Source organism: Mobula birostris, chromosome 6 (genome assembly GCF_030028105.1).
Source record: "Mobula birostris isolate sMobBir1 chromosome 6, sMobBir1.hap1, whole genome shotgun sequence".
Classification (NCBI taxonomy): Eukaryota; Metazoa; Chordata; class Chondrichthyes; order Myliobatiformes; family Myliobatidae; genus Mobula; species Mobula birostris.
In genome coordinates, this window is record NC_092375.1 from 120,258,117 (window position 1) to 120,285,932 (window position 27,816).

General features: G+C 41.5%; 2 protein-coding genes across 5 annotated transcripts in view; one reads left to right on the top strand and one right to left on the bottom strand.

The window, feature by feature from the left end:
* Positions 1 to 25,574, top strand: part of LOC140199329 (endoribonuclease YbeY-like) — a 46,076-nt gene extending 20,502 nt beyond the window's left edge. For 2 of the 3 annotated variants that reach the window (XM_072261184.1, XM_072261183.1), the window contains one exon: positions 752 to 2,068. The gene's annotated coding sequence lies outside the window, so the exon portion shown is untranslated. Of the gene's footprint in view, positions 1 to 751; positions 2,069 to 8,463; positions 8,646 to 20,121; positions 20,281 to 24,496 lie in introns of those variants that run through there. The other variant, XR_011886400.1, reaches the window with a different exon arrangement.
* c6h21orf58 (chromosome 6 C21orf58 homolog) overlaps positions 1 to 27,816 on the bottom strand; it is a 207,370-nt gene that overhangs the window by 16,419 nt on the left and 163,135 nt on the right. Inside the window, exons 7-9 of one of the 2 annotated variants that reach the window (XM_072261181.1) lie at positions 27,439 to 27,578; positions 9,749 to 9,990; positions 4,851 to 4,920 (exon numbers count right to left, since the gene is read on the bottom strand). In XM_072261181.1, the coding sequence (XP_072117282.1) occupies positions 4,875 to 4,920; positions 9,749 to 9,990; positions 27,439 to 27,578 (428 nt within the window). In that variant the 3' untranslated portion in view covers positions 4,851 to 4,874. Of the gene's footprint in view, positions 1 to 4,612; positions 4,921 to 9,748; positions 9,991 to 27,438; positions 27,579 to 27,816 lie in introns of those variants that run through there. The other variant, XM_072261179.1, reaches the window with a different exon arrangement.

Sequence of the window (27,816 nt, forward strand, 5' to 3'; positions counted from 1 at the left end):
TGACTTGACTTTTTAAGATGATATGAAGATGAAGGCTCAAATATCCTATGCCATATATATCTATGATCAACAAATTTAGGATAAAATAGTGTTGAATTTTTTAAAAATTGGGTTATTTTCGATAGTCCAAATAAAAACTGGCATGAATAGATTTTCATTGTTTTGATTGAATGGCTGGTACTGATGGATGAGCAAATGGATGGACAATTTCAGTGAGTATGTGTAGCCTGTTTATTTCACAACAATAGTAATGTTTGTTATTCAGTAGGATAGGAATCCAGGCAACCCCTTGTAAATGAGAATTTTGCCCTTAGAGAATTCACAAATCACTACCCTAAAATTTGAAATACAGAACAAAACTTGCTGTCCGCATTTATAGGTCAAGGAAAAAAAAGAGAATAAATAAACACAAAATTTACTTTCACAAACAACAGGAATTCTGCAGATGCTGGAAATTCAAGCAACACACATCAAAGTTGCTGGTGAACGCAGCAGGCCAGGCAGCAACTTTGATGTGTGTTGACAAAATTTACTTTGTTCAACTTGTATTTCTTAATGTGTATAGATCACCTTAAGCAAAATAAGATGTACAACAATTTGTAGAAAAGCAACCCCCAGTAACATGTGGTCACCCATATTTGTTGTATTTGTGTTGGGATACTGCTTATTCAGCTGAATAAACAGAATTAAATGTGTTTTGGGATTTACCAATATTTTTTTAAAATTGCCTTCTCATTTTGTATTTGTACAGTCATGTCGATTTATCCACTGGAAAGTGATGTAAATCTCCATTAATATTGTTCTGAAGGTCTGCACTCCAACTGTCGGATTGTGATCTGAACTCCCATTCGAAGAGGTTAAGTTGTTGGCTGGAGTAAGTTGAATTGAGTCAAGTTGAGTTAAGTTGCTCACTGCATTCCTGAGCTGTAAATAGAAGCTGCTATGTTTTATATAATTTAACAGTTAAAAATATATTAAAAGGAATGATAAATCAGGGTTGTGCTGTACTTGATCTTATCTGTGGTGGAACCCTTTGGGAACAATTACAGTGGATTCTGGTTAGTTGGGACATGTTGGAGCCCAATTAACCGAAGTTTCATGGAAATAGTTAATAATGTATTAAAAAACTACCATTTAACTGAGTAACAAATTACATACTTAAATAAAATGTAAAATAAATTGGAACACTACTGGTGCTACTATAGTACTATAAAACTGTGCATTAATTCCTAATAGTTATTGACGGAAGAATTCGTCCAGTGTTTGCTGCTGTGTTCTTTTGATTGACTGAAAATGAACAAAATCAGCACAGACACCTGGTGAAGATAATGGACAGCCTTCATACAATAATAATAACCTGGACTTGAACATCACAAAAACCAAGGAGCTGATAGTAGACTTCAGGAAATCAAAGCGCGTTGAGCACTCTGCTCTGCACATATACTGGAAAGAGGTGGAGAGAGAGTAGAGAGTTTTAAGTTCCTCGGCGTCCACATCTCGGCTGACCTCAGCTGGACTGCCCATATCTCTTATTAGGTGGGGAAGGCCCAACAGAGGCTCTACTTCCTAAGGAAGCTAAAGCACGCTCTCCTCCCTCATCACCTGCTGATCAACTTCTATCGGACAACTATAGAGAGCCTCCTGACGTATTGCTGTGCAGTGTGGTTTGCCAGCTGCACAGAACAGAACAGAAAGGACCTGCAGCGGGTGGTGAGGGTAGCAGAGCGGGTTATTGGCACAACATTACCCTCCCTCAGAGACATTTATACTGGCAGACTTCAAAAGAAGGCTACTTGTATTTCAAAGGATCCCACTCATCCTGGACATCACCTATTTCCCCCCCTACCTTCTGGGAAGAGATACAGAGCATTAAGGACGAAAACAAGGAGACTCCTTAACAGCTCCTACCCACAATCAGTGAAATGTATAACACCCCCTTCCCTTCTCCTGCCCCCCCTCCTACGACAGCGGCAGCTATATGCATCACACTTCCAGGAATGGCAGGTGTGCAATAGTCCTACCCCCCCCCCTCCATATATTATTAATTTTGGACTGCAATCCTGAGGTTTTAGAGTTTATTTTATGTATATAGTCTTTGTCATGCTGCAAAACGTTGAGCTGCTAAACTGTGTTTCATTGCTCTACAACAATGACAATAAAGATATTCTTCTTCAATGCCTTTGCCGATTGCATTCTCCAAATCTTCATTTTCATTGTAACATTCAAGATGATGTTGATACCTTCAAATTCTTTGTAGTTCCTAACTTGTTGAAGTAGTGAAATAGTTTCACTTTCACTCCTGGCTGTTTCTGGCATCTCCAAGTCTTAATGCTTGAAACCGCAGTGAGCAAAATAGTTCTGAATTGTCTTACTGCTTATTTCTTGCCAACTATCAGCGAAAAAATACACTGCTTTTTAAGCACAAACAAATGCAACTGATGCTATTTAAAAATTGTTTGCTCTAAGCATGGTTTAGTGTATAACGGCCACACAAGTTCATGCAACTAACGCTAGTTAGAAAATGTTCAGCAACAGTCTCCTGTACCAATTAAGCAGCAGAGTGTCCCAAATAAATGAAGGGAATCCTGGCTATTTTCTTGATCAGTTTCTGTTCCTTAAAGAGTTTTCCCAAATAACCAATGGTTCAATTAACTGGAATCAAGCTTCAGGGTAGTCATGGATAAATATGGCCATTGAGTTGAGATCCTACGCTGAAAAGAGATGGATTTTGATGAGTAAGGCAGAACTTGGCTGAAGTAGATTGGGAGCAGCTGCTAGAGGGAAAATCAACATCTAATAATTGGGGAATGTTTAAAAACAAAATTGCAAGAGTCCAGAGTGAGCATGTTCTTATAGGGTAAGAGGCAACATACGGGAAGCTTAGAGAAACCTGGTTGACGGAGGACATTTAAGATTTGATCAGCAAAAAGAAGCAAGTGCATGTCAAGCACAGGAAATCAGTATCAATTGAGAGGTTTATAGGGAACAAGAAAGAAACTTAAAAAGAACTTAGGGCAAAGGGGGAGCATGAAATTACTCTGGCAAATAGGATTAAGAAGAATTCTTATGATATAATGATACTAAAAACAAGAGGGTGGTTAAGGAAGAAAGAGGCCCCCTTAGGGAGTGGAAGCATAATTGACATGGACCTGAGGAAATATGGCTTAGTACCTCTCATCAGCATTCACCAGGAAGGGCATGGAGACAGCAGTGAAAGGAAGGGTACACTGATATTCTGAAGCATGTCTATCAGGATAGAGGAAGTGTTAGAGATATTAGAGCACATTTCGGTGGATAAATCCCCAGGGCTTGATGGGATCTATCTCAGGATGCTGAGGGAAGTGGAGTTTGCTCGGGCTCTGGCAGGGATTTCTGCATCAATGTCAAGCACAAATGAGGTATCAGAAGATTGGAGGATAGCTAATGTTGTCCCTGTTCAAAAAGGGAAATAGAAATAACCTTGGAAACCGCAAACTAGTGAGCTTAAATCAATGGTCGGGAAGTTGTTGTTGGAGTAGATCCTAAGGGACAGGATTTACATTTACCTGGAAAGGCAGGGAGAGATTTTGAAGAGTCTGTACAGATTTTTTTTCCATATCTCTTGGATATGATTTTTAAGGAGATAAATAAAGGCAGTGTGATTGATGTTGCATATATTGACTTTAGTGAGGCTTCTGATCAAGTCCAGTAAGGTATGCAGGCTGAGGCACAACGGACCCAAGGCAGGCTGGTGAACTGAATCCAAAATTGCTTGGGTGATAGGAGACAAAGGGTAATGTTTTACTGACTAGAAGTCTGTAAATTTAGGGATTGGTGCTGTGACCTTTTATATTTATAATACACATATATAAACGACAGGTTTCAATATAGGGGTATGTTTGGTAAGTTTGCATATGACACAAAATTTGAAGGAGTTAGCAAAGAAGGTTGCTCAGAGGTAGAGTAGGATATAGAATATCTTAAAAGTCAGGCAGGATGGTAGAAGACTGAATTTAATGCAGACAAGTGTGAAGTTATCCATTTTGGGAAGTCAAGTTACTGGAGGATATATAGAGTAAATGGCAAGGATCTTGGGGTGCAAGTCCATAGCTCTCTGAAAGTGGGCAATAGAGATGAATAGGCTAGTGAAAATGCATCTAGTTTGCTTGCTTTCATAGACTGAGACAGTGAATGTAAGAGTTGGGATGTCATGTTGCACTTACACAAAACATCAGTAAGACTGCACTGTGTAGGGTTCTGGTCACCACACAACAGGAAGGCTGTGATAGCAAATGGAGAGATGGAGTTATAAAGAAGGGTTAGTAAGGCTAAGTTTATTTTCAACAAAATGTAGGAAGCTGAGGGGTGCTTTATAGAGATTTACAAAATTGTAAAGGGTGTAGATAGCCAGAATCCTTTTCTTAGGGCAGTGGAGTCGAAAGCTAAAGAGTACAGGTTTAAGATCAGAAGGGTGTAATTTTAAAAAGGTCTGAAGGGTATGTTTTCCACACAGAGGTTGTGATTATTTGGTTCCTGCTTCCAGATGAGGTCCTGACAAAACAAATGCATACAGAAATCTGGAGGAATGAGTGAGCAAATGGGCCCATTTTATTTAAATCATATTCCACTCATAGATACGCTGGCTTCCAATGATGCTGGGTTTATTTGCCCACAGAGCCCCCAGTGTTTTTCACACATTGGACAACAGGTCTTCCACTTGCTGCTGTACAGCTGTGGTCCTGGTGGACCGGTCATCATCATTGCTGTAAGCAGTGTCAGGATACCTTTCCCCGGGTCTGTTACAGTATCTGGAAGCACTGATGTACTATACTGTCAATGATATGCATAGGATGTTACTTCAGTAATTTTACCTTCAGGTTGGTATCATTCTGCACTTATAACCCAGGAGGCATCCGGGAGGAATTCCCATCCGCTAACTCCCTTAAAATGAAAAAAAACTTATGTTAACAGGACATCTCATAAAGTTCCCCAGGCATGAAACATCCAATGATTTGTCTGAGTTATTCCCTGCATTATTTCCCAACTCCACTTCTCCCTCCCCTACCTGTCTCAATCTGTGTGGCATCCTTCAACATAGCCTACCAACCCATTAGTCCACCATCACCTCTCTCTCATCACTCACCCTCTCCACTTTATGCTATCTCTCATCTCCACTCTCCGTCCTGATGCAGGGTTTTGAACAAAAAAAAACTTTTTTTCCCCTACATAGGTTGTTTGATCAGTCCCGCCAGCAGACTGTTTGTTGCTCTAGGTTCCAGCATCTGCAATCTGTCGTGTCTGCACTGAATTATTAATGGAGTAGTTACTGGTGCTTTGTGGGTAAATGCAGGAACTATTAAACAAGAAGTGGAATTAGAAGAAGAATCCTCTCATTTTTATTGGCAAATATCAAACATGAGGTCATTCAGGGCATGTTTTGAAGCATCTGCACCCATTTCGTGTTCAAGTCCTTCAGGAAATGATACTGGGCATGATTTTCCCCAAACAGCAAGATCATATCTCCATAATGCTTCATACACCTGCTGGTGACTCTTCCAAGGCTTACTGACTGTAACAGAGATAAAAGATTGGCACTTGTGGCCTTTCTAATGAAGTCACATACAACGACCCACATACACTGATAAAAACAGTAAAACAGGTGCGACTTACATTGAGATGTCATATTCATGTGTCAAAAACTTTCCCCACAAGTTGGTTGCTTGCACGACTTGGTAGAGTTTACTGACCTATGGTTCATAAACTGACAGTGCCTATGGGGACTCAAGACCACTCCCAGCCATGGAGAACAACTAACCTGCTCTGTTCTCTGAGAGATCCATTTGAGGCTTTGGTCAGACTGCACTTGGAGTATTGTGAGCAGTTTTCAGCCCCTTATCTGAAAAAGGATATACTGGTATTGGAGAGGCTCCAGAGAAGGTACACAAGCATGATCCCAGATAGGAATGGGTTAATATAGGAGGAGCGTTGATGGCTCTGGGCCTGTATTTTCTGGAGTTTAGAAGAATGAGAGAGGATCTCATTTAAATCTATCAAATATTGAAAGGCCTTGGTAGAGCAGATGTGGAAAGGATGCTTCCTATAGTGGGGGAGTCTAGGACCAGAGAGCACAGCCTCAGAATACAAGAATGTTCCTTTAAAAAACAGATGAGAAGAAATTTCTTTAGCCAGAGGGTGGTGAATCTGAGGAACTCATTGCCACAGAAAGCTGTGGATACCAAATCGTTGGGTATCTTTAAATCTGAGGTTGAATACTAAGGGTGCTTGATTAGACAGGGAGTCAAGGGTTATGGGAAGAAAGAGAATATTGTACACAGTACTCCAGACCTGGCTTCACCAATATCCTGGGCAATTGTAACAATATTTCTCTCCTTTTAAAATCCATCCCCCTCACAATAAGGACCAGTATACTAATTGCTCATATATATCTTCATACCTAAATCTTTCTGTATTCAACACTCATTTACTGTTCTCTCCATTTAGATAATCATCTACCCTAAGGTTCCTCTTATCAAAGTACATGACTTCACAGGATCCCATGTTAAACATATGCTAAGTTTTCACCTGCTCTTTCTATCTAAATCCAGCTGCAGAACCGAAATACCCCCATTGCAACATGCAATCTCACCTAACTAATCAACAGACTCGGATGATTTACACCTCCTCCCCCCCCCCCCACCCCCCAATTCAGGTCATTAATATTGTGAAAGATTGAGAGCCAAGGTCTGATCAGTGGGTTAATCTACTGGTTACATCCATCCAGTTTGAAAAAGACTTAGAAAACATAGAAAACCTACAGCACAATACAGGCCCTTTGGCCCACAATTCTGTGCCGAACATGTACTTACTTAGAAATTACCTAAGGTTACCCATAGCCCTCTATTTTTCTAAGCTCCATGTACCTATCCAGGAGTCTCTTAAAAGATCCTATTGTATCTGTCTCCACCACCGTCGCCAGCAGCCCATTCCACACACTCACCACAAAAAAAACTTACCCATGACACCTCCTCTGTACCTACTTCCAAGCACCTTAAAACTGTGCCCTCTCGTGTTAGCCATTCGAGCCCTGGCAAAAAGCCTCTGACTATCCACACGATCAATGCCTCTCATTATCTTATACACCTCTATTAGGTCACTTGATTTTATTGTACTAGCTTTACTGTCCACAACAGCCAGAATTTCCCAATGGCCAACTATTTTAATTCCACTCCCCATTCCCACCCAACATGTCGGTCCATGGCCTGCTCGTCTGCTACAATGAAGCCGCTCTCAGATTGGAGGAGCAATACTTCATATACCATCTGGGAAGCCTCCAACCTGATGGCATGGACACAAGTTTTCTAAGTTCCAGTAATTTCTCCCTTCTGTCTTTTTCCATTCCCCATTCTGGCTCCCCCTTATCTCTTCTCTTCTCCTCACCTGTCTATCACCTCCCTCTGATGCCTTTCTCACAAGGTCCACTCTCTTCTCCTATCAGATTCCTTCTTCTTCAGCCTTTTACCTTTTCCACCTATCACCTCCCAGCTTCTCACATCACTCCCCCCTCCACCTACCTACTTTCACCGTCACCTGGCTTCACCTATCACTTAGTTTATATTTCTTCCCTTCCCTCCCACCCTGTTATTCTGGCTTCTTCCTCATCAGAGAAACATCAATCCTCAATGGAGGATCAGAGGTGGAGAGGGTCAGCAACTTTAAATTCCTCAGTGTTATTATTCCGGAGGACCTGTCCTGGACCCAGCACGCCAGTGCAATTATGAAGAAAGCACAGCAGTACCTCTACTTCCTGAGGAGTTTGTAGGGATTCGGCATGACAGCTAAAACTAACAAACTTCTATAGATGTGTAGTGGAGAGCATATTGACTAGCTGCATCACAGTTTGGTATGGAAACACCAATACCCATGAATGGAAAATCCTACAAAATTTAGTGGATATGGCCCAGTCCATCACAGGAAAAGCCCTCCCAACCATTGAGCATATCTACATAAAACACTGTTGCAGGAAAACAGCATCCATCGTCAGTGAACCTCACTGCCCAGGACAGGCTCTCTTCTCATTCATCAGGAAGAAAGTACAGGAGCCTCAGGACTCATATCACCAGGTTCAGGAACAATTATTATCCTTCAACCATTAGGCTCTTGAACCAAAGGGGATAACTTCATTCACCCCAGCAATGAAATATTCCGACAACCAATGGATTCACTTTCAAGGGCTTCATCTCATCTTCTTGGTATTTATTGCTCATTTATTTATTACTTTTCTTTTTTTCTATTTACACAGTTTGTTGTCGCCTGCACTCTGGATGAATGTCCATGCTAATTGGTTATAATTCTATAAATCTTAATCTCAATAAATTAAGATTTATTGAGAATGCCCACAAGAAAATGAATCTTGTAGTTATATATGGTGATATAGGTGTACTTTGATAATACATTTACTTTGATCTTTTCCCTCTTCCTTTCCAGTTCTGATGAAGAATCTCAGCCTGAAACATCAAATGTTTATTCATTTTCATAGATGCTGCCTGACCTGCAGAGTTCCCCCAGCATTTTATGTGTGTTGCTCTGGATTTACAGCATCTGCAAAATCTCTTGTGCTCATGAACAAAACGATTGTTATTCCAGATCCAATGCAGCATTAAAAACTCGTAAGTACAGAAAATATATAAATATAATAGCAATCCTATAAGACACAATGTGGAGGAACTGTAAAGTGTTGGTGCATGTGGGTTGATGGAAGCCACTGTGTTGAGGGGCTGTGGAGTGGAGTAGCTGATGTTCAAAGCTCAAAGCAAATTTATTGTCAAAGTACATATATGTCACCATATACAACCCTGAGATTCATTTTCCTGTGGGCAATCACAGTAAATACAAGAAACACAACAGAATCAATGAAAGACTGTACCGATAGGTTATTGATTAATAAGGGCATCAAAGCTTATGGGGAGAAGGCAGGAGAATAGGGTTGAGAGGTAAAATAAATCAGCCATGAAGACTCAATGGATTGAATGGCCTAATTCTGTTCCTATGTCTTATAGTCTAATGAGGAGTGATCTCATAGAAGTGTATAAAATTATGAGAGGCATAGATAGGATGGTCTTTTTCTCAGGATTAGAGAATTAAGAACTAAAGTAAGTAAGTATAAGATGAGAGGGGGAGCTTTAATTGAAACCTGAGGGACAACTTTTTCACCCAGAGAATGGTCAGTATATGGAATGAGCTGCCAGAGGAAGGGTTGAGGCAAGAACATAAACAACATTTAAAAGATACTTGGAGAGGTGTAGAGGGTTATGGGCTAATGTAAGCAACTGAGACCATCAGTATGGTCAGTATGTATGGACCAGTATGTATGAAGGGCCTGTTTCCCTGTTCTGACTCTATAATCTGTAATGAAATCAATTCAAGATCATCTTTTTGGTAGGAAAAAAGGTAAACAATCCTCCAAATGGCACCCACTCACTTACTCCCCCAATGTGTCACTTTTGTCACAGTTTACTGCCAAAGTTACATCTGTGTACAAAGAAAGAGTTAAAGTTTTAGGTCAACAAATTGGGAAAAGTTGTAAATCTGTTTCTGTCTCCACAGAAGCTGCTAATTCCAATATTTTCTGTTTGAATTTCTTGTCCCCTCAAGCCTCTTTGAAGTCACAGTAGAAACCTAGGGAGAATTTTGTCTGGAAGACAATAAAGAACACAACTGAGTGTGAAAGGAAGATGTCAGAGTTGCATTGAGAGTATTTTCCTCAACTTACGTTTGTAAGGCAGGAAGTGTCACTGTGGGACCCATCATGTGTTGGACCGAAGGTTGCAGGTTGTTGTGATGTGCCACGGGGTGGGAAGGTAGCATTGATGCCCACAGTGGGTGTCCTATTGGCGGGAGAGAAGGTGGATGTGCTGTGGGTTGCCCTTGGGAAGAGTAGTGATGATGATGGTGCACTGAAGATGGACGAGACTTCTCTGCTTTCACTACAAGTGGCACAGCTGAGTGAATATCCTGTGGTTTAGAAAAAAAAAACCATCAGTGTGAATGGACACAAAATGCCAAAGACAAAGAAGCATTACATCCATCTGAAATTTACTGTTTTAGATCATTAAACCATGAGACATAGGAGCAGAATTGGATCATTTGGACTATCCAGTCTGCTCCACCATTCCATCATGGCTTGTTTATTATCTTTATCCCATTCTCCTGCCTCCTCCCCTTAATCTTTGACACCCTAATCCAGAACCTATCAACCTTCGCTTTAAGTATACCCAATGACTTGGTCTCCACAGCATATGTGGCAGTCAATTCCACAGATTCACCACCATTGTAAATTGTACTTTTGTAACCAAATATATTTAAACAGGTAGATACATGAATGAGATTAAAAGATTTCTAAATATTAACATGCAAATTCACAAGCAGTTTTATGTTCACTTAAGTTTGACATAGGATTCACAGAGTTTTAGGTGACGTTGAGTAACATTTTGCAATCACAGACTTCTACTCACTCCCTGTCCCTTTCTAGGCTCATTATTCAGTTAGAGATCAATAGACTTCTGGATACCAAGGGAATCGAGGATTATTGAGTAAAATGATGCTGAGGTATAAGATCCATCCTAAGAGCAGGCATGGAGGACCAGAAAGTCCTGTATTTCTTATGTTCTTATTTTTTATGAATGGAGTTTAATTGGGGACTGTAGAAAATTGCTTTGGTCAACCCAATACTTGGTTAGAGGAACAAACGAAAGAAAATCTGCAGATGCTGGAAATCCAAGCAACACACACAAAATACTGGAGGAACTCAGCAGGCCAGGCAGCATCTATGGTCCTACCAAAGGGTTTTGGCCCAAAACATCGACTGTACTTTATTCTCTAGATGCTGCCTGATCTTCTGAGTTCTTCCAGCATTTTGTGTGTGTTACTTGGTGAGAGGAATCTTCTTCTCATATTATCATAGTGGTTATGACTAATCTGAAGGTTTAAGGGCTGAGAAAAGTTTTAGTTCAGTTAAACTCAGTATCTCTGGTGTACTTGTGGAAAAGAATGTGATCTTTTTGTATGAAAGGGCAGCAGAAAGGTGTAGGAAGAATTTAGAACAGACTCTGGTTAGGATCATGAATGGAAACTATTGCAAGAGATTTTTTGGCACAATTGGGTAGGTGGAAATGAATTGGATGAATAAGTCCCTTCAGTGGGGCAGCAGAGGAAGAGAGTTTTAGGATTGTGGTCACCATTTCAAAAGCTGCATATAGCTTAAGAAGGACATGCTTACCAAAAAGCTCATCACACAGAGTTCAGAAGAGGGTGGAAGAAGTAGGAAAGATTGTTTGCTTTTTTCTACAAAAGAAAGAACTTCGATGCTCTGGATCTGACAATGATGAATAATCTTAGCACAGTAGCACTCAATCGTACTTCATGTGGTCCAGCCAGAACTGGTGATGAATTATTAAACAAGTTGTTTGCCATGGACTGTATGCAACCTTGAGTTTTAAGGGAAGGGAGATGAGGAGACACGAGAACAATCCAGGTGAGAAAGACCAATGGTCTTAATGGAAAGCTGGGGATCAAAGATGGAGCTGAGACTGTTGTTCAGCATGTCACTAAGCCAAAAGACCATAAGGCATAGGAGCAGAATTGGGCCATTTGGTTCATAATTTCCTTTCTTGTGCCTCCCACCCTTCCTTAAGAGTGGAGTGACATTTACAATTTTCCAGTCCTCCAGAACCATTCTAGAATCTTGTAAGTCTTGTGAAAGATCATTACTACTGCCTCCACAATCTTTTCAGCTATCTCTTTCAGAACCCTGGGATGTAGTCCATCTGGTCCAGGTGACTTATCTACCTTCAGAACTTTCAGCTTCCCAAGCATCTTCTCCTTAGTAATAGTAACTATATTCACTTCTCCCCGACACTCTAGAAATTACTCTTGAAATTTTGACATACTGCTCACATCTTCCACAGTGAAGACTGATGCAAAATAGTTAAGTTTGACAGCCATTTCTTTGTCCCCAATTACTACCTCTCCAGCATCATTTTCCAGTGGTCTGATGTTCACTTTCGCCTCTCTTTTATTCTTTAATTATCTGAAAAAAAACTTCTGGTATCGTCTTTTATATCATTGGCTAGCTTACCTTCTCATTTCATTGTTTGTCTCCTATGGATATTTTAGTTCCCTTCTGCTAGGTTTTAAAAGCTTCTAACTAATTTTTCCCGATATTATATGCCTCCTCTTTTCCTTTTTTGCTGTGTTTGACTTCCCTCATTAGCTACAGTTAATTCATCCTTCCTTTAGAATATTTCTTCATCTTTGGGGTGTATCTATCGTGCACTTTCCAACTTGCTCCAGAAACTCCAGCCATTGCTGTTCTGCCATTATCCTTGCTAGTATCCCCTTCCAATCAATTGTTGCCAGTTCCTCTCTCATGCCTTTGTAATTCCCTTTACTCCACTGGAATACTGATACATCTGACTTTATCTTCTCCCTCTCAAACTGCAGGGTGAATTCTACCATATTATGATTAGTGTCTCCTAAGAGTTCCTTTACCTTAAGCTCCCTAATCAAATCTAGTTCATTACACACGCCCAATTCAGAGTAGCTGATCCTCTAATGAGCTCAACCACAATCTGCTCTAAAAAGCTATCTTGTAGATATTCTACAAATTTTCTCTTTTGGGATGCAGCACCAATGTGGTTTTCCCAATCTACCTGTATATTGAAATCCCCCATGATTATTGCAACATTTCCCTTTTTACATGCCTTTTCTATCTCCCATTGTAATTTGTAGTCCATATCCTGTCTGCTGTTCGGAGGCCTGCCTCGCATCGGGGTCTTTCTACCCTTGCAGTTTCTTAACTCTACCCATTTCTGTCACCTCTTTCACAAAGTTCAAAATACATTTATTATCAAAGTATGTATACTATATATAACCTTGAGACTTGTCTTCTTATAAGCAGCCACAAAACAAAGAGACACAATAGAATTCATGAAAAATAACCCATGCAACAAAGATGGTCAAACATCCAATGTACAAAAAAATTGTGCAAACAGTAAAGAAAGTAAACAAAAAATACACAGAATATGAACTGCGGCAGATCTGGGAGCCCAAAAGCTGCAGGCCACAGCCATGGAGCCAATTCAACACTGAGGCGAGTGCCGATGGTTACAGGAGTATCATTTGACATCAGTCATCTGATTGTGCATTAGTGAATGACAGTAATCACAGTAGCAATCATTTGAATCGCTCCTTACCAGCTTTTCCCAGTCTGAGCAATTACTTTTTACGTTATATGGGGGGAACTGAGTTCAAGAGCCACAAGGTAATGTTGCAACTCTATAAAACCCTGGTTAGACCACACTTGGAATATTGTGTTCAGTTCTGGTCTCCTCATTATAGGAAGGATGTGGAAGCTTTAGAGAGGTTGTAGAGAAGATTTACCAGGATGCTGCCTGGATGAGAGAACATGTTTTCTGAGTATAAGTTTAGTGAGGTAACGCTTTTCTCTCTGGATAGAAGGAGGATGAGAGATGACTTAATAGAGGTGTAATAAGACGATAAGAGGCACAGATCAAGTGACTAGCCAGAGACTTTTCCTCAGAATGGAAATAGCTCATGCAAAGAGGCATATTTCCCCTTATTTATTTATTTATTTATTTATTTAGCGATACAATATGGAATAGGGTTTGATTTCATCTTTTTACAACAGACAGGATTTTTATGGATTTGATTTCAATTTTTACCAACAGACTCACGCCATCCCCTCCACCTTACCTGCCTGTCCTTTTCATATAACGTGTATCTATGACCTTCTTTCAGCCACGACTCAATGATGCAAAGCCATACCTGCCGATCTCTAACTACACTGCAAGGTCGCCTACTTTATTCTATACTGCAAGCATTAAAATATAACATGTTCAGTCCTGTATTCATCACCCTTTTCAATTTTGCCCTGAGTTACACTTCAACTCATCCCACTGACTGCAATTTTTCCCTATCATCTGCCTGTTTTTCCTCACAGTCTACTACACACTGTATCTACTTGAATATCAACTGTGGCATCCTCAGTCCTATCAATCTGGTTCCCATCCCCCTGCCAAATTAGTTGAAACCCTTCCCAACAGCTGTAGCAAACCTGCCCACAAGGATATTGGTCTCCGCGCACCCACCCCCCGCCCCCCCCCCCGCAGTTCAGGTGTAACCCATCCCTTTTGTATAGGTTGTACTGTACCTTCCCCAGAAGTGAGTCCAATGATAGAAAAATTTGAAACTCTGACCCTGGAACCAATTCCTCAGCCACACATTCATCTGACAGATTATTGTATTCTTACCCTCAGTGGCGCATGGCACATGCAGCAATCCAGAAATTACTACCCTGGAGGTCCTGCTTTTCAGCTTTCTACCTAACTCCCTATATCCTCTCTTCAGGACCTTCTCTCTTTTCCTGCCTGTGTTGTTGGTACTAATATGTACCACAAATTCTAGCTGCTCACCCTCCCCCTTTAGAGTGCTGTGGACCTGATCTGAGTCATCCCTGACCCTGGCACCTGGGGGAAATACACCATTCAGGTTTCTTTTTCACATGCTTAGAATCCCCTGTCAGTACTGCTCTCCCCTTTTCCCCCTTCCCTTCTGAGCCACAAAGCCAGACTGAGTACTAGAGACCTGGTCACTGCGACTTCCACCACCCCTAATAATATACAAATTGGTATACATATTATTGAGGGGAACAGCCACGGGGGTACACGCTGCTCTGGCTGCCTATTTCCTTTCCCTCTCCTGACAGTCACCCAGGAACCTGCCTCCTGCAACTTAGGGGTGATTGCCTCCCTGTAGCTCCTATCTATCAGTTCCTCATTCTCCCGTAGGAGCCGAAGGTCATCAAGCTGCAGATCCAGTTCCTTAACACAGTCGCTAAGGAGCTGCACCTCGACGCACTTCATGCAGATGCAGTTAACAGGGAGGCTTGAGGTCTCCCACTGAAGGGAGCCTATCAGTGAAGGCAATCTAGTCCCTACCTAGAGAAATGTTATAAATAACCCTGCAGAGTTCCTTCCAGTGACAGCTACAGAAATAGAATTGTTAGAGGGAGTGTATTATGTGTAGCGTGTTATCCAATGAGATTATATCAGTGGACTTTTGTGTGATTTAGCCAACGAGTGTGGAGAGACCATTTGACACAGTATGATGAGGGGCTTGTTGTAAGTATATCAGCGGAGGGTCAGTGGGGGAAAGCAGACCAAAGGAGAAGATAGGAAGAGAGAAACATCGGAGGTGACACATTCTGAGAGTTAATGTAGGGTAGTAATCACTTTGAGAATGAGAGAGAGGTTGCTTGGAGCCTTGGCCTGAGAGCAGGAACCAGCGAAGGGATCCTAGTGCTGAGCTTTGTATGGCAGAGGGCGGCAAGGATTTTAAGGGGAGCATGCGAAGAAGAACAGATAGAGAAGGAGAAGGGGTCAGAGGATGTCAGTAATCCAAAGGCCAGCACTATTATTTGTGAGACATGAGTTTTAACTTACCCTGGCAGATGTGATTTAAGAAATTAAAGTTTATATTTTCAGTGACGTACACAAATCTACTACACTTGTTGAAATTATTTGGTTCATTTAAATGCTTTTTGGGGAAAGAATGTGAAATGTGCTCAAGTACTTGTATGCACAAAAGCAATGAAAACCTTACTTGCAGCAGCATCACAGGCACATAGCATCAGGTACACAATATTTGCAAGTAAAAGAAGATAAATTCAGCATATGTACAAAGAACACAATTCAAACTAAAAATAACTCAATTTATTGCAAAATGGTCAAAGTGGTCATAGTGTGGCTACACTAAGGTAGTGAATAGGGCTGTGTAGATTGGTTCAAGAGAAGTAGATGTTCTTGGATCTGGCGATATGGGACTTCAGGCTTCTGCACCTCCTGCCTGATGGTAGCAGTGAGACGATTTCATTGCTCAGAGATCTTTGATGATGGATGTTGCCTTCATGAAGCAGCACCAACCGTAGATACTACCAAAGATGGGGAGTGGTGTGCTCATGATGTATTGGGCAGAGTCCACTACCCTCTGCAGTTTCTTACACTCCTGCACATTTGATTTACCTACCAGACCATGATGTAACCAGTCTGTTGGAGTGTTTAGTGACATCTGGACTGGTTTAGATGTGTGAGAGTATATTTTCAGCTGTCCTCTGAAATATCCCAACAAACCCCCTCAGTTGTATCAAAGGGTGTCTTGGAAAGCTAAAAAAAAAACTAAAACCAGCCAGGGCACGTATTATTGACGAAAGAACAATCAGATAAGGCTCATGCAACCCAGTGGACTTCGCAAAATTATTCTCATCACCATATGGGGCACCTACTCAAATGAGCAAATGGGGAAAGCTGTACCAGCGAATGACCACCTGTGCTGCCAAAGTGATGGATTCCTCCATCCTCAGCACGAGGCACATCCTTCCGTGCCAGAATGGCTCTGAGGTGAATTCATATTGAAGTCTCATTTTGTTGTCAAACATGGACAAGGAAAGCAGCTCCTATTCTTCTTCAATGGATGAAGCATCTCTCCACATTTGGCAATGCATGGAAGAAGTACAAAAGCCAGTGTGGGCACAGAATATTCACTGGTTGGGGGCTTTGCTAAATTGGCTGAATTGGGTTGCCTTGGCCACACAACACCTCAGCACCTCAAAGTTACCAGCACTTTCTCATGGCAAGTTGGGCTAGACAATAGACTCTGGTTTTACCTGAAATACTCACATGCCATGAATAAGTAAGTAAATGAAGAAGACAGCAAACTGAGATATAAGGGCCACATAAGTTACAGGGAAGATTAACACCTTAAGGAACACCGTAACATGATATAGTATAACCATGTCCTTCAGCCTCTGCCTCTGAGTCGCCTACTCACATGATATTGACTACTCAATATTTGTTCAAATGAGCACTATTTGTTGTTATTTGACAATGCAGGAAAGAGTTTAAGAAATGGACAGCAGATCTAGAAGGGGGCATGAGAAGGCCTTGGTGAGTAGGATTAAGGGAAACCCCAAGGCGCTCTACACATACTTGAAGAACAGGGGATGACTAGAGTAGGACTGATCAGAGATAAAAGAGGATGCATGCACCTGGAGTTGGAGGAGGTAGGCAAAGTCCTTAATGAATACTTTGCTTCAGTATTCACCAGGGAGAGAGACTTTGATGAATGTGAGGTCAGCGTAGAACAGGCTTATGTGTTAGAATATTTTGACATTAATTAATAAATGGTGAAACTTTTGAAAAACATCAGGATAGATAAGCGTCCGTGTTTGGATGGGATATTCCCCAGGTTACGACAGGAAGTAAGGGAAAAGATTGCTGTGCCTTTGGCAATGACCTTTGTGTCCTCACTCGCTACAGGAGTAGTAACAGAAGATTGGAGAGTGGCAAATGTTATTTCTTTGTTCAAGAAAGGTTATATAGATAACCCTAGGAATTATAGAGCAGTGAATCTTACATCAGAGGTGGCAAACCTTTGGAGAGAATTCTTAGAGACAGGATTTACAAGCATTTGGAGAAGCAGAGTCTAATTAGGGATAGTCAGCATGGCTTTATGAGGGACAGATCATTCCTCACAAGCCTGATTGATCTCTTCGAGGAAGTGACAAACCACGTTGATGAAGGTAGAGCAGTGGATGTAGTGTATATGGATTTTAGCAAGGTAATAAGGTTCCCCATGGTAGGAAGTATGGGATCCAGGGAAAAGTGGCTGCATGGATTCAAAATTTGCTTGCTCACAGAAGGTAGGTGGAGTGTATTCTACTTGGAGGTCAGTGACCAGAGGTGTCCCACAGGAATCTATTCTGGGACCCCTGCTCTTTGTGATTTTTATACTTGATATACAGTAGATGAGGAGATAGAGGGGTGGGTTTGCATATGGCATGAAGGTTGGTGGTATTATGGATAGCGTAAAAGATTGTCGATGGTTACGACAGGTCATTCATTGGATGCAGATTTGGGCTGAGAAGTAGCAGATGGAGTTCAATCCAGAAAAGTGTGAAGTAATTCACTTTGGAAGGTCATATATGAAGTCAGAACACAGCATTAATTGCAGAATTCTTAACAGTGTGGAGGAACAGAGGGATTTAGGATCCAAGTCCAAAGTTGCTATGCAGGTTGATAGGGTGATTAAGATGGAGATGGTATGTTGGCCTTCATAAGCTGGACTGAGTTCAAGAGCCATGAAGTAATGTTACAGCTCTATAAACCCCTGGTTAGACCACACTTGGAGTATTGTGTTCATTTCTGTTCTGACTCATTATAGAAAGGATGTAGAAGCTTTAGAAAAGGTACAGAGGAGATTTACTGGGATGCTGCCTAGATTAGACAGCTTGTCTTATAAGCATAGGTTGAGTGAGCTAGGGCTATTCTCTTTGGAGCGAAGGAGGATGAGAGGTGTACTAGAAGATAAGACACATAGATAGAATGGGCATCCAGAGAATTTTTCCCAGGATGGAAATGGCAAATATGAGGGGTCATAACTTTAAGGTGTTTGGAGCAAAGTATAGAGGAGATGTCAATGGTAGGTTTTTAACAGAGAGTGGTAGGTGCATGAAGCACACTATCAGGAATGATGGTGGAGGCAGATAATTAGTGAAATTTAATAGACTCTTAGATAGGCACATGGATGAAAGAAATATGGAGGGCTATGTGGGAGGGAAGGGTTAGATCGATCCTTGAGTAGGTTAAAGGTTGGCACAACATCCTAGACTGAAGAGATATGTTCTATGGTTGGTTTTCAGATTTGTGAGTTTTATTAGGTAAGTGCATAAGCTTTAAAATTCCTGTAGTTTAAATTCTTCTATTAACTTCTTCTAAATACTTCAGCTTCTACCCTTTGTTATCAGAGTATTGAATGGTCTCCTACTACAATAAAATTAACTTTACACCTCACAATCTACCTCGTTATTACCTTGTACCTCATTATCTGCCTGCACTGCATTTTCTCTAACTGTAACACTTTATTCTGTATTCTGTTATCCCTTGTCCTGTCTTCATTCACTGATGTGATGAAATGATCTGTATGGATGACATACGAGACAAAGTTTTTCACTGTACCTTAGTACATGTGACAATAATAAACCAATTTACCAATCAATTAAATTTTTGCAAAGTGGCACAACAATACAGCCAGATGTGATTATAATGAGTTATCTCAGGTTATTCAAATCTCACTGAATTGACAGGCTATCAAAATCAGAAGAAGATATTTGAGGTGGTGTTACTGTGGAGTCTGACTGAAGATCTGGTGAAGAATATTACAAGCTGCAGTTGACAGTATTTGTGGATTGTACTACATCTTCTTCCATAATGATGGGAATCTAGTTTAGCTCTGATCTAATTTTTCAGCAATATATCCATTGAAAAGTCAGCAACTTGAAACATTAAGCAACACACATAGGAGTTGCTGGTGAATGCAGCAGGCCAGGCAGCATCTCTAGGAAGAGATATAGTCGACGTTTCAGGCCGAGACGTCAACTGTACCTCTTCCTAGAGATGCTGCCTGGCCTGCTGCGTTCACCATTAACTTCTTTGTGTGTTGCTTGAAATTTCAGCATCTGCAGATTTCCTCGTGTTTGCGAACTTGAAACATTAACTCTGCTTTTGTCTGTCCACACATGCTGCCTGACTTGCTCAGTTTTCCAGTCGGCTCCTGTTTTTTTAATTTCAGCATCCGCAGCTTTTTGCTATTGCTATTTGCACAGCTGAAAGCACACTGCCCTCAAACTTCCTACATCATTCAATAAAACTTTAATCATAAAGTCCAGAATCAGGTCTTTCAGATCAAAGTTAAAAGTAAATTTATTATCCAAGTAGATATATATCATCATGTACAACCCTAAGATTCATTTTATTATGGGCATACTCAGTAAATCCAAGGAACATAATAGATTTAGTGAAAGACCACACTGACCAGGACGGACAAACAACCATGTGCAAAATACAAAAGAGAAAAAAAATGAAATACTAATAAGAAATAAATCAGCAATAACTATCAGGAACATGAGATGAAGAGTTCTCGAAAGTGAGTCCATAGGTTGTGGGAACAGATCAGTGATGGAACACCCATTTACACTAACCCTACACTTAACCCATTCTATTCTCCCCACAGCCCCATCAGCTGTCCAGATTCTACAACAGGCACAATTTTCCACGGGAATGTAACCTACTAATCTGTTGGTCTTTGGGATGTGGGAGAAAACCAGAGCACCTTGAAGAAACCAACACAGTCACAGGGAGAACAAGAATCTCTGCACAGAGAACATTCAAGGTCAGAAATGGACTGGGCCTCTGGAGCTGGGGATCAGTAATTCTACTAGATTTGCCACTCTACCACCCCTAAGTTGACCTTCAGCCTCAACTATACTTATTTATCTAAATTCCTTGTATTAGATAGACAGCAGCAATCTTATATGATCTCCACATGGTGTTGAATCAGCAGACCAAAGCCCCTCCAAAATCAGTGGAGCCTATCACTACTGGGTCAGGCTCTCGATGGTTTTATGAGGTTTCACACATTTGATAGTAAGTCAACATACAAAATTCTAAAGGAACTCAGCAGGTCAGGCAGCATCTATTGAAGGAAATTACAGTTGACGTTTCAGGCCAAAACCTTTCATCAGGAGTGAAAAGAAAGCGGGAAGAAGCTGGAATAAAAATGGGGGGGTGGGAAGGAATACAAGCTGGCAGGTGCTAGGTGAGACCAGGTGGGTAGTGGAGGGAATGAAGTGAGAAGCAGAGATGTGATAGATGGAAAAGGTAAAGGGCTAAAAAAGTAATCTGATAGGACAGGAGAGTGGAGCGTGGGAGAAAGGAGAGGGCACCAGAGGGATGTGACAGGCAGGTGAGGAGAAGAGGAAGGATAAAAGGGGGAGCCAGAATGCAGAATGGAAAAAGAGAGAAGGGGTAGGGTGGAGAAATTACTGGAGGTTAGAGATAGGCGAGTCCAGTGATGGGGGAAGGTAGGAATGAAAGAAAATACATGAGAAGGTGGGAGGTGAAGGAGGAGTAATTTGATAGGAGTGCAGAGCTGGCAATCAGGAGAGATTACAGAGGGGTGGCAGTGAGAGTGTCTTACAGAACTCCCATTGAAGAGAGGAGGAAAACTCTATATTACCTGAATCAGAATCACCGGCACATGTCGTAAAATTTGTTAATTTAGCGGCAGCTGTACAATGGAATACATGAAAATATAGAAAAAATAAGTAGATTAATTACAGTAGGTATTTATATGTATATTAAATAGTTAAATTAAAAATAGTGCAAAAACAGAATTTTTTTTAAACAGTGGGGTAGAGTTCATGGGTTCAGTGTCCATTTAGAAATCGGATGGCAGAGGGAAAGAAGCTGTTCCTGAATCACTGAGTGTGTGCCTTTAGGCCTCTGTACCTCCTACCTGACAGTAACAATAATAGAGCATGTCCTGGATGATGGGGGCCCTTACTAACGGACGCTGCCTTTCTGAGGCACTGCTCCTTGAACATATTTTGGATACTACAGAAGTTAGTACCCAAGATGGAGCTGACTAGTTTTACAACTTTCTGTAGCTTCTTTTGATCCTGTGCAGTAGCAACCACCCCCTGGTATTAAGATCTTTGAGGATCTTACCTGGTTCCAACATATCGATGCAGCTATAAAGAAGGCAAGCCAGTGGCTATATTTCATTAGGAGTTTGAGGAGATGTGATTTGTCACCTAAAACACTCAAAAACTTCTACAGATTTACTGTGGAGAGCATTCTGATGGGCTGCATCACTGTCTGGTACGGGGTGTCTGTAGCTTCCAATCCTGTGCAGATGCCTCCCCCCTCCCCCATACCAGACAGTGTCGCACCCCCAGTGATCGCATAGGTTTGGTCTTCTTGTTAGGAAGTAAAGGATCTTTTGCGGAGGGAGGTACAGAGGCCCAGGTAGGTAGCTGATCGATCAGGATTATAGGAGTGATGGTGTTAAATGCTGAGCTATAGTCAACAAACAACATCCTGACATCCTGGTGTTTGTGTTGCCCAGGTGATCTAAGGCTGTGTGAAGATTGCATCTGCTGTAGACCAGTTGTGGTGATAGACAAACTGCAGTGGGTCTAGGTTCTTGCTGAGGCAGGAGTTGATTTTAGCCATGACCACTCTCTCAAAGCTGTTATGATATGCACCCATCTGCGCCAGCTTCTAAGGCTTAGAAGCTCTAACTCCCTGGAGTATGGATAGATGGCGCGGCCCCTTCAAAAATTCAGGACAGTCCCGCTAAGTTTTGGACACCAAGAATTGAACATTTAAGGAGCACCTGAACTGAGGTTTGGTGCTCAATTGTAAGCCTACTAATGATTTCGTCTTACAGTTGTTTTGTGCTCCAATTCTCGATCCAGTTTGAAACTGTGCCTTGATCCTAGTTTCAGATACTCCAACATTTGGGTCAATGCTATCTTCGTCAAGGATTCTCGTCACAAAAGCATTTCTTCACCATAGATGTGAGTGCTACTGAACAATAGTCAGTGAGGCAGATCACACTATTCTTCTTGGACAGTGATATAATAGTTGTCCTTTTGAAGCAGGTGGGATGAGGATGAGGACTGGATGAGGAACAACCAATCAGGAGGAATGGATGATGGGGGTATAAATACCACCGGACTAGACATGCCCAGGCATCATCCCTGATGAAAAGGGCAGTGCTTGTCATCGAAATGTCGATTAAAATCGATTATCATAATTCAGACAAGGAAGCTTAATCTCCCTCCAGTTGCTCAATTTAAAGTTCAAAGTAAGTTTATTATCAAACTACATATATGCCACCCTGTGATTCAGTTTCTGCAGGTATTCACAGTAGAACAAGAAATACAACAGAATCAATTAAAACAAATCAAAACAATTTACCTATTTAACCTGCCTCACCCTATCGCTGATATTTCCTTTACCCTATCCCACACCACTGCCACCTTTTCTGTAACTTAAAATTATCCTTTTCATCTCTTTCCTGCTTCTCCTGCTTCTCTGGGCTAAAACTATCTCTTTCTCCACAGATGCTGCCTGAGCTGCTGAACGTTTCCAGTATTTTCTGTTTCCATTTCAGACCTTCCAATACATTTCCTCCTTGCAGCATTAGCACAGCATGACTTCAGCGTGCTAATTTACTACCTCATCTTGAATGCCAAGCAGCTGAACCTCTTTAACCAACCTCCCATGCAGGACCTTATCGGCAACATCCACTGCTTTGCCTTCATCAATTTTCCTGGTAACTTCCTTGAAAACTCTATAAAATTGACTAGGCATAACCTACCATGCACGTAGCCATGCTGATTATCCCTATCAGACCCTGTCTATCCAAATACTCATATATCCAGTCCTTTAGAATACCTTCCAATAACTTACCCACAACTGATGTCAGGCTCACTGGCCTATAACTTCCTGGCTTATTCTTAGAGCCTTTCTTGAACAATGGAACAACATCAGCTATCCTCCAATCCTCCGGCACATCACCTATGGCTTACTTACTTACTGCCCATTATGCCGCTGGCATATAGGGTAGCAATGAAGGTCCTCCATCTCTGGTGGTGTTCAGGACTTCCTTCATCATGCCAGTAGCTTCTTCACCCATGGCTAAGGACAGGTTAAATACCTCTGCTGGGACCCCTGCAATTTCTGCACTAGCCTCTCACAAAGTCCGAGGGAACACCTTGTCAGGCCTTGGGGACTGATTGACATTATTCTCCCCCCAAGGCAGGAAGAACCTCCTCCTCTATATTTTGCTTCTCTTCTATATCCTGTATCTATCTCCTGAGTAAAAACAGATGCAAAATATGAATTTTAGATCTTCCCCATCTTGTTCAACTCCACGCATCTATGACCACTTTGATCTTCAACAGCACCAATTTTTTCCCTTGCTATCCTTAATATATCTGTAGAAGTCCTTGGGATTCTCCTTCACATTGTCTGCTGGAGCAATCTCATGCCTTCTTTTAATCTTCCTGATTTCCTTCTTAAGTTAAAACAACATAATTATCTGGAAATTCAATTGGTACTTATTCCGAGTATTAAGAGAATGAAGGAAAAAGCAGGCATAGGGAGTCAGATGACAAATCAAACATGATCCCACCGCTGCCTGTAAGGAATTTGTACATGCTTCCCATAACTGTGTGGTTTCCTCTGGATGCTCAGGTTTCCTCCCACATTCCAATGAAGTATGGGTTAGTAAGTTATTGGTCAAGTGTGTAATTGGGAGGTGTGAGAGCATTGGGCTGGAAGGGACTGCTACCATGCTGTATCTCTATATATTAATTCACAGCAGAATAGGCTTCACAACTAACTAATTTTCTTGTTTGACTTCTTGACTATTAATGAGTTGTCAGTTAACATAAATAACAACAGTGCCAAATGTATTTTCCATGTAGTGCAAATGAAAAGTAAGTCTTTCTTTCCTGGCTATTTGGTGACGATTGTTCTTTCATCCCTGCCTCAGTGTTTGCCATTTACAAAATGCACTGTGTTCACTCTTTCAGCACCTTCCGAACATGCAACATCTACACATGGAGGGACAAAGGCAGCAAATGCATGGACATGCTACCAAATCCAGGTTCCTTCGTCATCACTGAGAATAAATCTTGGAAATCTCTGCCTAAAAGCAGCTTCGGCGGGGGACTATTGTCACCTTCTCAAGGGTAACTGGGAAAGGGCAGTGATTTCTCATCTAGTGAATCAATAAAGATGCGTTCTTTATGGCTGTGATAAAGCAACCTCTACCTCATGGTTAAATCCTGTTGTCTGACAGCTGGAGCTGTGAGTTATGCCGCACTGTGGAGTGGTGCCACAGCAACAACCTGGCACTCAATGTCAGTAAGCCGAAACAGCTGATTGTGGACTTCTGGAAGGGTAAGACAAAGGAACACATACCAATCCTCATAGAGGGATCAGAAGTGGAAAGAGTGAGCAGCTTCAAATTCTTGGGTGTTAAAATCTCTGAGGATCTAACCTGGTCCTAACATATCGATGTAGTTTTTTGAATCTTTGAATCTTGAGTCTAGTTATAAAGAAGGCAAGACAGCGGCTAGACTTCATTAGGAGTTTGAAGAGATTTGGCATGTCAACAAATACACTCAAAAACTTCTATAGATGTACAGTGAAGACCATTCTGACAGGCTGCATCACTGTCTGGTATGGAGGGGCTACCGCACAGGACCGAAGGAAGCTGTAAAGGGTTGTAAATCTAGTCAGCTCCATCTTGGATACTAGCCTACAAAGTACCCAGGACATCTTCAGGGAGCGGTGTCTCAGAAAGGCAGTGTCCATTGTTAAAGACATCCAGCACCCAGGGCATGCCCTTTTCTCACTGTTACCATCAGGATTTCAATTCAAGAACAGCTTCTTCCCCTCTGCCATTCGATTCCTAAATGGACATTGAACCCTTGGGCACTACCTCACTTTTTAAAATATACAGTATTTCTGTTTTAAACATGGTTTTTAAATCTATTCAATATACATATACTGCAATTTATTTATTTATTAATTATTATTTTTTACATTTATTTATTATTATATTTTCTCTGCTGGATTATGTATTGCATTGAACTGCTGCTGCTAAGCTAACAAATTTCACGTCACATGCGGTGATAATAAACCTGATTCTGAGTTACAGGCAGTATTGAAGAGTTTGAAGAAGAGTGCGTCTTCAGAATGAATTCACAAAATTGTACTGATCAAGACATCAATCTCCTTTCAATTAATGACTTTCAGGATCTGTACTTCTCCATAGAAATTACGCCATGGAAAACAAGTGGGCAGAGGTAATTACGAAAACTTTAGAGAAATCATTCCCACTTACCTCAATGCTTCATGAACCTTTGAGAGAAAATCTATTATTACCTTTGAGGGACAACCTCAGCAATGCTAAATCTGCCATTGCCTCAGTCATGGCTGTTCCTCCATGCTGCCAATCAAGCTGTCTGTCTTCCAGGGGGTAATCTGGTTTCAGATCTGACTACCAATGACTGGTAATTAATTGTTGACTGGTGTAGATCAATGGTCATGGGAGTCCTCATGCCAGATTCCCTAAAGGTAATCTTGCAGGATGAGTCGGTGGTAAGGAAGGTAAATGCAATGTTAGCATTCATTTCAAGAGGACTAATATATAAAGGCAAGGATACAATGCTAATGCTTTAAAAGGCATTGGTCAGACCACACTTGGAGTATTGTGAGCAGTTTTGGGCCCCTATATCTAAGAAGGGATGAGCTGGCATTGGAGAGGATCCAGAGGAGATTCACAAGGATGGTACTGGGAATGAAAAGCTTAACGTATGAGGAGAATTTGATGGCTCTGGGCTGGTACTCACTGGAGTTTAGAAGAATAGAAGGGAATCTTATTGAAGTAGGAGGGAGGGAACGTCGACTCAGACCATGAGAGGCCTGTGTCAGGCATTTTCATGCCTTACAAGGCGCAGATTGGAAGTCTGTGTGGGGCGCCACTCCTCGCACAGACTAGAGCAATGTATGATTAAGTGCCTTGCTCAAGGGCACAAACACACTGCCACAGCTGAGGCTCAAACTAGCGACCTTGAGATAACTAGACGAACGCCTTAACCACTTGGCCACGTGCCCACACAACCCTCCCCTTATTGAAACCGACCAAATATTGAAAGGCCTAGATAGAGTACATGTGGAGAAGATGTTTCCTGTAATGGGAGAGTCCAAGACCGGGGGCACAGCCTTAGTCCAGAAAGATGTCCCTTTAGAACAGAGATGAGGAGAAATTTCTTTAGCCAGAGGGTGGTGAATTTTTTTAAATTCTTTGCCTCAGTTGGCTGTGGAGGCCAAGTCATTGAGTATATTTAAAGTGGAGGTTGATAGGTTCTAGATTAGTAAGGGCATCAAAGGTTACAGGGAGAAGGCAGGAAAATGAGGTTGAAGGGGATAATAAGTCAGCCATGATGGAATAGCAGACTGACTCGACGGGCCAAATGGCTCAGTTCTGCTCCAATGTCTTATGGCCTTATGGTCATAGGTGATGGCAGTAGCACAGGTCTTCCATGGAAATTATATGATGAGGAAAGTGTTTAGGGATCTTTAATGATCCCCTGGGCTTTAGGTGAAGCAGCACTGCTTGTAGAGCAGCTGCCTCACAGCTCCAATGACCCAGGTTCAATCCTGACTTACCTTACCGTGTGCCTGTGTGGGGTTTGCATGTTCTCCCTGTGACTGCATGGCTTGCTCCTGAGTGCTTGGGCTTCCTCCCACTGCCCATAGACAAGCAGTTTGGTCAGCTAACTGGTCACTGTGAGTGGCGGAATCTTGGAGGAGTTGATAGGAGTGTTTGGAGAATAAAATAGGATTAGTGTAAATGGATGGTTAATGGTCTGCATGGATTTAGTGGGCTGATTTAGGTTCCATGCTGTGAGACCCTGTGGCTTTATATGCAAAAGGAAATGATGATCACAGTACATTTTCTTACCTGTCCATGGGAGACCGCAGGATTGGCAGAAGAAACTCCAGGTTGGGAATATGCCATTGGAGGCAATGCCTTCAGCATCATATTATGCATAATGATCTGATGCATTTGGGCATTTTGCATTAACATCAGTTCAACCATATCTGCAAACAAATACAGATTATGTTACAGGAAAAGCTAAGTATCAGGATAATTTTTAATGTAGTGAAACCCTTCCCCCACCCTTCCATCCAAGCTCTGAGAAGACATAGGCTTTTCTGCCTCAAATTCTGTCACCCGAGGGTATTTGAACTAAGTGCAGTGGCAGCTGAAGATCAAAAGCAGAAATACTAATGCATGGTTGTTTTTTTTAAAAAATGAAGTAACTTTTAATGAACGCTG